The sequence below is a fragment of the Tripterygium wilfordii genome, chromosome 8, assembly GCF_013401445.1.
Source record: "Tripterygium wilfordii isolate XIE 37 chromosome 8, ASM1340144v1, whole genome shotgun sequence".
In the NCBI taxonomy this organism is placed as follows: Eukaryota; Viridiplantae; Streptophyta; class Magnoliopsida; order Celastrales; family Celastraceae; genus Tripterygium; species Tripterygium wilfordii.
The window spans coordinates 1,197,036-1,208,547 of NC_052239.1; the positions used below are offsets into that span (position 1 = coordinate 1,197,036).

The 11,512-nt window shown below is 39.6% G+C and overlaps 3 protein-coding genes across 3 annotated transcripts; 1 reads left to right on the top strand and 2 right to left on the bottom strand.

The window, feature by feature from the left end:
* The first annotated feature begins 27 nt into the window (after positions 1-27).
* On the top strand, positions 28-4,889 carry LOC120004235 (receptor-like protein kinase). The gene is made up of 3 exons (XM_038853509.1): positions 28-3,318; positions 3,398-3,778; positions 4,320-4,889. Exons 1-2 carry the CDS (start codon positions 360-362, stop codon positions 3,751-3,753), a joined length of 3,315 nt encoding a protein of 1,104 aa, XP_038709437.1. The 5' UTR covers positions 28-359; the 3' UTR covers positions 3,754-3,778; positions 4,320-4,889.
* Positions 4,890-5,015: 126 nt separating this feature from the next.
* LOC120004237 (2-haloacrylate reductase-like) lies at positions 5,016-8,254 on the bottom strand. The gene is made up of 5 exons (XM_038853513.1): positions 7,945-8,254; positions 7,530-7,668; positions 6,772-6,998; positions 6,042-6,299; positions 5,016-5,616 (listed from the first exon to the last, which is right to left on the bottom strand). Exons 1-5 carry the CDS (start codon positions 7,984-7,986, stop codon positions 5,311-5,313), a joined length of 972 nt encoding a protein of 323 aa, XP_038709441.1. The 5' UTR covers positions 7,987-8,254; the 3' UTR covers positions 5,016-5,310.
* Positions 8,255-9,419: 1,165 nt separating this feature from the next.
* Positions 9,420-10,861, bottom strand: LOC120004238 (putative expansin-B2). Its single transcript, XM_038853514.1, has 4 exons — positions 10,659-10,861; positions 10,449-10,561; positions 10,171-10,358; positions 9,420-9,908 (listed from the first exon to the last, which is right to left on the bottom strand). The coding sequence occupies exons 1-4, from the start codon at positions 10,840-10,842 to the stop codon at positions 9,563-9,565; spliced, it is 831 nt and encodes a 276-aa protein (XP_038709442.1). The 5' UTR covers positions 10,843-10,861; the 3' UTR covers positions 9,420-9,562.
* Between the last annotated feature and the right edge of the window lie 651 nt (positions 10,862-11,512).

Genomic DNA, 11,512 nt, shown 5'->3' on the forward strand with positions numbered 1-11,512 from the left:
ACCCAAGTTAGAAGGACGCAGGATGCTCGCTACTCACTAGTCACTACCATTCAAGTGGCGCTTGTGGGCTCCTGGATCTGGTTGGAAATCTTCAAGAAAAGTTGCTAAGAATACTTTCCATTCAATATGAAAAAGACTCGGGAAAAATCAGACTACGATGGACGAAGCTGGCAAGATCTTGCTGTATTGGTTGAATCCCAATCTAACGAATATTATAAAAGCTCCAATGTCAACCACAAGAATAATCATCCTATCATTTCTTCTGACAACTCGAGAATTACTGGTTGATTGCAAACTCAATCGGGTAAGCTCTTGAAACCCATATTTCTCTAATTTCAGTTACTTTCGGTTTTATTACCATGCACCTTGTCTTGCTTTTGTGCTATCTCTCTGTATACTATGTGAATGTTGCTGCTTTGAGTTCGGATGGGTTGACTTTACTGTCTCTCATGGGAGATTGGGAATCTGTGCCTCCTTCCATAAACTCGACGTGGAATGCTTCTGATGCCAACCCATGTTCATGGGTAGGCGTACAATGCGATCGGGCTCTCAATGTGGTTCATCTGAATCTCTCTGAGTATAACATTACTGGTCAATTGGGTCCTCAAATTGGACACGTGACCCATTTGCAGAGTTTTGATTTGAGCTTGAACTTTTTCAGTGGCAGAATTCCACCACAGATTGGCAATTGTAGTCAACTTGATCGGTTGGATTTATCCGTGAATGGGTTCAGTGGAGAGATACCTGATACCTTGAAAAATTTGCAAAATTTACGGTTCTTGAATTTGTATTCTAATCTCTTGACGGGTGAAATAACAGAATCGTTGTTTCAGATTCCTTCCCTGACGTATGTATATTTAAATGATAATAGCCTTAGTGGTTCGATTCCTAGGAATATCGGTAACTGGAGTGAAGTTTTGAATCTGTACTTGTATAATAATAATCTAACCGGTACAATCCCAGATTCTATTGGGAACTGTAGTAAATTGGGGGGAGTTTTGCTAGGTCGAAACCAATTGGTTGGAGAGTTGCCTAGTAGTCTAAACAATCTGGGGAACCTAGATACATTGGATCTCAGCTATAACAATTTTGAGGGCAGCATTCATTTGGGGTTGGGTGATTGCAAGAAGTTAGAATCTTTGCAGTTATCATTCAATGCCTTTACAGGAGGTCTTCCCGCAGCTTTGGGCAATTGTAGCAGCCTAACGACATTTACTGCTGAGGGAACCAACTTGGTTGGCAGTATCCCATCTTCTTTTGGCCTACTAGGTAATCTTTCATTTCTTTACCTTTCTGAAAATCATTTGTCTGGGACAATTCCACCAGAACTAGGAAAGTGCAAGTACTTGAGGGAGTTACTGTTGGCTCGAAACCAACTTGAGGGTGCAGTTCCGAGTGAATTGGGAATGCTGACTGAACTAGAGTGGCTTGAACTATTTGAGAACCGCCTAACCGGTGAATTTCCTGTTAGCATTTGGAAGATTCCAAGCCTTGAGAATGTACTTTTGTACAATAACAGTCTTTCTGGGGAACTTCCAGACCATATGGCTGAGCTAAAGCAGCTCAAAAATATTTCATTGTTTGATAATATGTTCTTTGGAGTCATACCTCAGAGCTTGGGAATAAACAGCAGCCTAGTGGCGTTAGATTTCACCAATAATAAGTTCACTGGTCAAATTCCAACAAATATTTGCTCTGGAAAGAAATTGGAGGTTCTGAATATGGGTTTCAATCAACTTCAAGGTAGCATACCTTCTGACATAGGAAGCTGTTCCACTATACGGCGAATGATCCTGAAAAAGAATAAATTCACAGGGGTTCTCCCAGAATTCGCAGAAAATTCAAACCTGTTGCACATGGATATCAGTGAAAATCGTATTGCAGGAGCAATTCCGTCAAGTTTGGGAAACTGTACCAGTCTCACCTTTATGGATTTGTCCATGAATTTACTTATGGGGGTCCTACCTGCAGAACTAGGTAATCTCGTAAAGCTTGGGGAGCTGCGCTTGTCGCACAACCGCTTGGAAGATTCTTTGCCATCTCAGCTATCACTTTGCAACCAGTTAGGAATATTTGATGTGGGATACAACTTGTTAAATGGTTCAGTTCCTGAAAGTTTTGGAAATTGGACAAGTCTATCCACTTTAATCTTAAAAGAAAATTATTTCACTGGCGGTATTCCATCATTTTTGTCAAAGTTAAAAAGGCTTTCAGAGATACAAATTGGTGGAAATTTTCTGGGAGGTGAGGTTCCCTCGTTCATGGGAGAATTACCTAACCTAATCTATGCATTGAATCTTAGCAGCAATGGATTGAGTGGAAAGATACCGACAGAGCTTGGGAATTTGATGAAACTGGAACGTCTTGAATTATCTCACAATAATCTGACAGGAACTTTGGAAGTTCTTGGCAGGATGGAGTCATTAGTTGAGGTGAATGTTTCGTACAATCATTTCACCGGTCCCATACCAGAGAAACTTATGGAAATGCCTAATGCAGTTCCATCATCATTTGTGGGAAATGCTGACCTGTGCATCAATTGTTCTCCATCAGAAGGCTCGACTTGCGCTGGATTCCGTAGTTTTAACACTTGTGATCGTAAATCAAGCGGGCGAAATGCCCTCAGCAAACTAGAAATTGCAATGATAGCTGTTGGTTCTTCATTAGCTGTTGTTTTTATACTTCTTGGTCTAGTATGTACACTACTGCTCTGCAAAAGACGAAAGCAGGAAAATGATTTTTCTGCCCAAGGAGAATCATCGGCCCTACTTGATCAAATAATGGTGGCAACGGAGAACTTACATGACAAGTACATAATTGGAAGAGGAGCTCATGGAGTTGTTTATAAGGCCTCACTAGGTCCTGGCAGAGACTTTGCTGTAAAGAAGCTCGAGTTTTTGGGGCGTGAAGGTGGAAGTCAAACTATGGTTAGAGAAATTAAAACCATGGAGATGATCAGGCATCGAAATCTTGTGAAGGTGGAAGACTTTTGGTTTAGAAAAGACTATGGGTTAATTTTGTACAAGTATATGCAAAATGGGAGCCTTTTTGATGTTTTACATGGGACGAATCCATCACCAGCTCTAGAATGGAATGTTCGCTATAACATTGCAGTTGGAACAGCTCATGCATTGGCTTATCTTCATTATGACTGTGATCCTGCCGTCGTGCATCGTGACATCAAACCATCGAATATTCTTCTGGATTCTGAGATGGAGCCTCATATATCTGATTTTAGCATTGCCAAGCTTCTGGATCAGTCTTCTGCTACAAATCCATCAATTGCCCTTTCTGGCACAATTGGATACATGGCACCAGGTAATTATTCTGCAATATCTTTTATTATGCTTACCCTATGCTGAGCTCCAAAGATCATATTTTTGGTGACATTTGGCAGAAAATGCATTCATGTCTACAAGGAGCAAGGAGTCTGATGTCTATAGCTATGGAGTTGTTTTGCTCGAAATTATTACAAGAAGGAATGCATTGGATCCATCATTTACTGGGGGAATGGATATTGTGGGTTGGGTTAGGTCTGTCTGGAATGAGACTAAAGATATACAGAGCATTATTGACCCAAACCTTTCGAATTATTTATTGGGTTCAAAGATCATGGGACAAGCTATTAATTTGCTATTGATTGCTTTGAGATGTACCGAGAAGGAGTCGAGAAGGAGACCCACCATGAGAGATGTAGTGAAGCAATTATTAGATGCAAACACCTCTTGGGTAAACAATAGCAGGAGTCACTAAATTTCCACAGTTACTGCTCTTGCTGGTAATCCTTCTTTAATTGTTTTTGCAATTTTTCGGTGTTTACTTCGTCTGAATAGCATTATATACCTAAAGGGTGGTGCATATACTCAGTCGTGTGACTCTTTTATGCAATTATGAAAATACAGATTACCCTCTCTCTCTCCCTCATATGTTTTATATGTGCAATGCTTGTGAATGTGAGGACTTTGATGGATTTATATGATGGTTAGTCCTAGTGCTGAGTCTTAGCTGCAATGGTTAAGTTGTTGCAAACATAAATTCCTGTGCAAACCGTCGCTTCTTTTTTTAGACTGCCGTGGCATACAAATCTAACACGTTGTTGGATGATTTGCAACTCAAACCTAAGCATTTGTCAAGTGATCACTGTGGAAACTGCTGAGTCCAGTTAGTCCAGTCATCTAATGAATTAAAGTTTTGAGGATAACTTCTCACATTTTCAATGACAAAAACCAAAGAAAGCAGTTGGTTTCCATTTGGCTTTGCCGTACTATTTTAGTATTAATGAGTCTCTTCATAATACTTTTTTTTTTGTTGTTTCCCAGTGAGATACTGCAAGAGTACGGGAACTAGATGATGGACAAGGAATTGTACAGATTTGTATTTTGAGAACAAAATGTGGATCTAGATTGTGTGAAGATAATCAACTACTTGCCCCTGGAAAGTATAAAGGAGCAAGAAGTTGAAGGGTTTGGTAGCTTCAAGTGATTAAGGTGATTCATGAACCGTTTGATCCGTCTTTCTTTTGTGTTCTGGTGTAAGAAGGTGTTGTCTTCCCAAAATGAAGTGATGGGAGAAGTTACAACCCATTTGTTTGTACAGATGATTTGAAAACTGGAACTCGGACAAAACAGTGAGAAAGTGAAGTGTGACGAAGTTGGGTTTTATCATAAAAGCATTTGAGAGAACTGGAAGCTTGAAGTTGTAAGAATGTATTGTAATAGGATTCTGTTGTTTTTTTTTTCCTTTTTAGTTCCCAGACTCTTGACCGACATAGCTTTGGCAGTGAGAGTGTAAAGGTTTTTGCACCGTTCGGGTCCCTAGCGATAGAAACGTACTTGGTTATTTGGTGTTTTCTCAATAACACTTTGGTAACGTCTGCATTTGTTGGTGTACGTTTAGCCTCTCTTGCACATAAAGCCTGTTTTAAACAGAACAGTAAGCCGAAAGTATCGTGCAAAAGACCCTTTGTTTGAATAATCGTATTGATTGCGGCTTTCACCAGACATTCGGGAAAAGCATGAAAAAAAGAGAGGCTCAAATGGTACGCTGCCTCCATCACCTTGATGACATTATTCAAACAAAGGTTTACAGAGCAGCTGCTCAATTACATAATTAATCCCACACATAGCATTACGAGGCAGGTATAATGTGTTCAAACAAAGGTTTACAGAGCAGCTGCTCAATTACAGAATTAATCCCACACATAGCATTACGAGGCAGGTATAATGTGTACGACCACCCGTAATACAATTTACTTGAAAGGACATTTTAAAACAGGTGGGGACTTAGGGACTTCATGAAAATAGCTATTAGTTATGGTATCAATACAACTGAGCCAGATGTTTTCCGACCCTCGACATCTGCTTGCGCCTGTGCAGCCTGAGACAGAGGGTATGTGTGATTTACACGAACCTTTAAAACCCCTGATGCAACGTTAGCAAACACCTCTCCAGCAGTTTCCAGCAGCTCGTCCCGAGTTGTAGCATAGTGTTTAAGTGAAGGCCTAGTCAAGAATAAGGATTTTGCTGCAATCGCTGACAGTTGAACTGGATCTGGTGTCCCCGATGACTGACCAAAGCTCAACATGTATCCGTGTAACTTCAAGCAGTCTAAGGAACCCTGTTGATGACAAAAATTACCTTAAGAAATTATTCCAACGCATTTAAGAGAGAAAAAAACGCAAGCAATGCCTACACAAACTCCCCCAAACAGCTGAATCAGCCGATTTCAGTATCAAGTTCATTCTGCGCTTGCTGTTACTAATCAACTTGCATTGACACTCGTTAAGAGAGATTCGACTTGAGAAGAATCTGACTTGCCAGACCAAGAAAGCCAGGCAGTAGAGAATTATAGCATTTAGGTAACATAATCATGTGATGTTATAAGTTCTGAAGACAAGATCATATAAGACAAATAGTCATGCAAAAATGGCATGCCTTGCAATTATTCCATCATCTTCATACAGTTTCCCAACCCTAACAATGCTAACGGTTAGTATCAGTCCAGTAATATATAGTCAATAACAAGTATAAATCAATTATTACCTGAAAGGTATCTTTTCCTACAGAATCATAAACCACATCAACCCCATTTCCAGATGTTATATCGCTGACGGAGGTAACAAAATCCTCATCTGTATAGATTATAACATGGTGACATCCGTCTTCCTTGGCTTGAGCTGCCTTCTCTTTGGTTGAGACAGTTCCAATCACAGTGGCACCTAGGGCATTTGCCCACTGGCATAATAAAGACCCAACTCCACCTGCTGCCGCATGAACAAGGATTGTGTGCCCTTTTTTGACCTGCTTTTAGAGACAACCATTTTAAGTCTCCCATTAAATTTATTAAGTTTCTAAACGAAGCAGCGATAGAATCAGAAATTAATAAGCTAACAGAAAAGTAAAGAAATCTAGAGGTGAATGCCACGTTAAAGTTATGAATCATACAAATAGGAAAACAAGTGCGGACCAATAATTTTACTTAGAAACTTCTTAAACAAGTTAACTAGTGAAAATTGATCAACATGAAAACTCTCAAGCCACATCACAGTTTACATAATCATGCACGAGTGCACAGCCCATAGGGATATGCTTCAAACAGTAATGGAAATCATCATTCTTGGTGAATATACAGACATGTGGAAGCAATATTAGGATATTTATCCAAGTGAGGCGGATTTACAGTTTTTTTTTTTTTTGGTGAATAGCTAGATTTATAACAATATTAGTTTTTTTGTCCAAAGTCCAAATGATAACACGCACATAAAAGACCTACCTTGAAGCAACGGCGAAGGAGAAACTGAGCTGTCATTCCCTTAGTCAGGAGAGACGCTGCAACAAGAGGATCAATGGATGAAGGAACAGGCACAACTCTGTTTGCAGGGAGGATCTGTTCTTCAGCATATGAGCCCATTGGCTCGCCAGCATAAGCTACAAGATCTCCAACTTTCCTTCCAGTCAATCCAGGGCCTACAGCTATCACCTCCCCAACAGCCTCCACACCTGCAAATTATAAATTAAAATTATTTGAGTCTCAGCAACAAGGAAAAAGGGACATCAAAGTATTTTCAAGTTTCAGAATCGCATTGACACCCCCCCCCCCCTTTTTTCCTTCAACAAGCATACTTCATTCTGAAATGGTGGTTTGAAGTTGGTTTTAATACTTTTGGTGGATTAACAAACACATGCCAGCAGGTCCTGAAGAAAATCATACACAAGCAAGCATGATCACACCTTTCTAACTTACTACAACTCTTTCAAAGCCAGCAGAAGCAGTACGAAAAGGCTTTTGAAATTCGTGATATCTGTAGAAGAGGAGCGCAGAAATAAGAAGCTATTTCTGACATCCATCATTGAAAATACAGCATTGACATAGTTTTCAGCCATTTGCTTCAAAAAAGTTGGAGATTACTCCTCGTACGCTAAACCAACAATCAAGTATTTCACTGTTGTGTGTTTAAACAAGTCACTGTAATTGGTATTAACTATTTATTGTTGATTGAACTGTAGCAAACTAAAGATTCCAAAACAAACCTGGAGTGAATGGCAAGGGGGACTTATAAACTCCCTTGCGGAAGTAAATATCGATGAAATTGAACCCAATAGCCTTGTTTCTCACCCGTATCTCACCCTCCCCTGGTTCCCCAATCTCCACATCCTCCCACTTCAGAACCTGCCATCATATGCACCAATGATGAACATAAGTGCCCAACACAATCAAAAGCATCGCAACCCATTCCTCGCACAAATAGCGGTCTGAGTACTAATTACCCCCAACAGAATCAATTCTTTAAAGATCTATCTTTTGATGACGATCATCAAGTAGACTCATAAATTGAAAAGGGTTCCAGCAAAAATCAATCAAACATAACATTAAAGCGGCTCCTGAATATCCTGATTTGAAGTAACGCATTTCAAAGAGGAATTTGCGCGTGAGAAAGAGAGTTACCTCGGGTCCTCCGAGTTCATAAATTCTGACAGCCTTGACCATTTTTGACGGGGTTTCTGCTCTTGTTCAGAATGCTCTCACAACTAATGATTCTATGCTTTCAAGTGCGTAATTCCCTGAGTGGATTCGAAGAGGAGAAGATTGCTGATCGCGCAGTAAACAGCTTGTTCTGGAAAATCAACAATCGTAACATTCTCATATAACAACGGACAAATGCCGCAATACTCCATCCATCAATTTTGCCTTTAATTACTCATAAACCATAAGTTTCGGGTGTAATTACTGACGAAGAAGCCGGCAATTATAGCAGACTGATTAGTGATTAGCTGATACTTATTAGGTGGTTCTCGCTCACGGTAAGCTCAGACTCAGTGGAGTCGCGAAATCTTATCCGTTAATTTTCGAACATCCATCCCCATCGGTGACGGTATTATTGGGCTGGGCCATGAGCAATAAATTATCGTGGAAGTTGGGCTCAGTAAATCTGCTTCAGGACTCCTTTGCGGGTCTCACTTAAGCCTTGGGCTTGGACTATAGATTTCATACAAAACTTTCCACGACATCACTGTCACTACTAAGATACAATAAAGTTTGGGCGGGCCTTAGGCCTTGTTTCTTTATGATACTTGGGTTGGGCTTTACGGTTCCATTTCTGGTCTCACTCTTAGGCCTTGGGCTTTGTTTATTGTGTGGGTTTGTTTTTTTAATAATTTAAGAAAATTCAAGTAATTGGATTATGTGAATTGTGAAGCGTAAGGTTGGTGAAGTCAATTTTTATGGAATAACCTCCATTTTGACATGAAATTCGACACAAAATAGGAGATAAAATACAGAGTGGTTGTGTACATTCAGCTGACGTGGTGTCGTGGTACGCTTGCTCCAATGAATAGATGACACGTGTCACCTTTTCTTTCTATACGCAATTCAATCTTTCCTTTGTGTTCATGTTGGCGATTTCTGATGTGAATTCGGCGGGTCGTCCCCCCTTCCTACGGGTTCCCCCACCGATCCAGTGACACACCAACCACGCCCTTCCCTTTCTCCGATCAGAAAGCCCCCTGATCCCTTTTTTTCCCGATCGATTATCCAATAACATAAAAATAAGATCAAGTGCGGCGAGAATTCATCCAATACGATTTTTCTCTCTCAATCGAACAGTCTATATATCACTCTCAACAGCACTTGCTAAGGGCATATACCCTCGGTGATGACTAGAGTCACGTGTCATTTAGTCAGTGGAGCATGCTCACCACGTTAGCGGAATGACGTAGTGAAAAAAACCTCAAATATTTTCTCCATGTAACAATTTTGAAGAAATAACCTAATAGGCAATTAATAAATATATATCATCTTTGACCCACGGAACATAAATTAATATTTAACGCTCTATTTCTTTTTTTTTTTAAACATGAGTTTAGAGAATGGTAGGATTCGAACCCACGACTTAATGACTGAGTAATCCATGCAAAGTGATTGTTGTTCATGACTCACTTGCATATTTAACACTCTACTTGGCTTTGCACTTAAAAGAAAATGATAATATTGCATTTGACATAATCCAATCACTTGAACCACACAATTGACCAAAAAATATACATAAGCTTGAACAACCAATCTCTCACAGGCCGTAATTAACTAGTGACCTATATGTGGCATTAGGCTTCCATCCATCTGGTACAACATTTTTTGCCACGATTGTCTGGTCTGAGTACTGCGATGTCAATCGGATCGAGAATGGAGGGTGTAATTGTTGTCCATAGTTATCGAGCTTCCACACTGCGCCCCACGATTGTTGCATGGCACGCCATGACTCGACTCCACCGCTCGAACCCTCTTCCTTCAATTCAACACCAGCGAGATCACCATCTCCATCTTCAAACTCGATTACGGTGGCAAAGTAGGTTGGGTTTGATCCCGAATCAACCTGGAAGGTTATTGTCTTTCCTGAATAATCACAAGCTACCCTAAAACACACAAAAATATACACATGATTGTATATTTATATGTAATCGAAGAAGAAATTGCATTAAACTATGGTACGAAATTAATTAAGTTTACATACTCAACAGTCTTACAGATCCTAAAATTTTTTATCCCAGTTATTTCAAATGCTGAGATGAACGCATTTGATTTCATATGAATCATATGGGGCCCATAATTTTCACACAAATATGCTGAGATAAAAGGCACTGAGATCCGTAACATTTATGTTACATATATAGTTACCTTGCATATTGAATTTCAAAGGTTCCAGCAGCGCGAAGTTTTTCTTGCTGGCCGGCAACTGCCATTGCACCAAAGGAAGTGCCACTAAGATCAAAATGTGCAGATTCGGAAGTACAACCGGGGCAAACGTCTGTTATGACCACCCTCACTGGCTTGCCTGAACAAGATGGGTGTTTTGTGCATTTGATCTAACACCAATATTTCATTTATCTCATTAAATACAGTCAAGCTCCATTAGGATTAATTACGCATATACATACGCACACACACACCCCTACCTGATAACAAGCTCCACACTCCTTGCCTGAATTATAGAGAGATGGTCCTATTCCAGTAACCAAGGAAGAGAACGGAGCCTGTGACACTGCTTTTCCATACCCACACGACCCTCCTACAAATAATAACCAATTTGCACATATCTTATTAATTAGTTAATTTAGTGTAAGGTAGTGTGTGTGTCTATATATATATATATGTATATGTCTTACCTTCACTTCCAGCACCATCAGGATTGCCATACCAAGTAGCTCCAGCAGTTGCCCAATGTGTGGCAATTGGTGACAAGTTGACATGTTTGGGATTGAAGCAAAAACATAGCTTAAAATTATGACCCAGAAAAGCTACTAAGTACAAAACAAACAGAGTGTAAAAGCATAGATTAAGTTTAGCCATTGCTGCTGATACTGCTATGTTTTGGCTACGTAGTGTGACTCACCACAAATTTCTTACCAGTATTTATAAAACAAGAAGCATGTGCCTCTCACCATCAACCCAGATTGATCACGATATTTTTTCGTCAGTTACACGTTAAATTTTATGTCTTGTCAACAACATATATAATGGCCGTCCATATATGGTGAATTCTAAATATAATTTACTTATTTTTATATCTACACTGATCAATCTTCTCCTTTAAACATTTGATATGAGTTAAAATTTCGGTCATCATGTTGGCTCACACATAATTTTTTCCCACTTGATGAAAAGATAAGATGTGTCAAAACTTAGCGCATGACCACAAGAGCAATGCTTCTAGTGAGAATAGAATTTAAGACTTTTTTAAGTTCATATAATTTGACCCAAAAAAAATTTACCATTACACTATCACCCGAGTGGTTGCTACGGGACTCTTTTAACACAAAAGTTGTTGATACAACATCATTTCAACTATACAAATAAAATAGAGCTACGTAAATTGAAACCTAAAACAATTGGGATACCCTAATTAATCTGCTGATGCACATTCAAATTCATTCATCGTGTCATAATAAATATTTAAGAATAGGGGAGCCTTTGTCGGCAGAAGTAGGCCCAAGCTGTTGTTGTCTTGTTGATGAGTAGA

Bases quoted from the DNA above. Each gene is read 5' to 3' on its own strand.
- LOC120004235 (XM_038853509.1), top strand. From the start codon at position 360: ATGCACCTTGTCTTGCTTTTGTGCTATCTCTCTGTATACTATGTGAAT. The intron at 3,319-3,397 runs GTAATTATTCTG...GACATTTGGCAG, and splicing joins AATTGGATACATGGCACCAG to AAAATGCATTCATGTCTACA.
- LOC120004237 (XM_038853513.1), bottom strand. From the start codon at position 7,986: ATGGTCAAGGCTGTCAGAATTTATGAACTCGGAGGACCCGAG. The intron at 7,669-7,944 runs GTAACTCTCTTT...ATATGATGGCAG, and splicing joins ATGAACTCGGAGGACCCGAG to GTTCTGAAGTGGGAGGATGT. The intron at 5,617-6,041 runs GTAATAATTGAT...TGTCATCAACAG, and splicing joins TAGGAAAAGATACCTTTCAG to GGTTCCTTAGACTGCTTGAA.
- LOC120004238 (XM_038853514.1), bottom strand. From the start codon at position 10,842: ATGGCTAAACTTAATCTATGCTTTTACACTCTGTTTGTTTTGTACTTA. The intron at 10,562-10,658 runs GTAAGACATATA...TATTATTTGTAG, and splicing joins TGATGGTGCTGGAAGTGAAG to GAGGGTCGTGTGGGTATGGA. The intron at 10,359-10,448 runs GTAGGGGTGTGT...TATTGGTGTTAG, and splicing joins AGTGTGGAGCTTGTTATCAG to ATCAAATGCACAAAACACCC.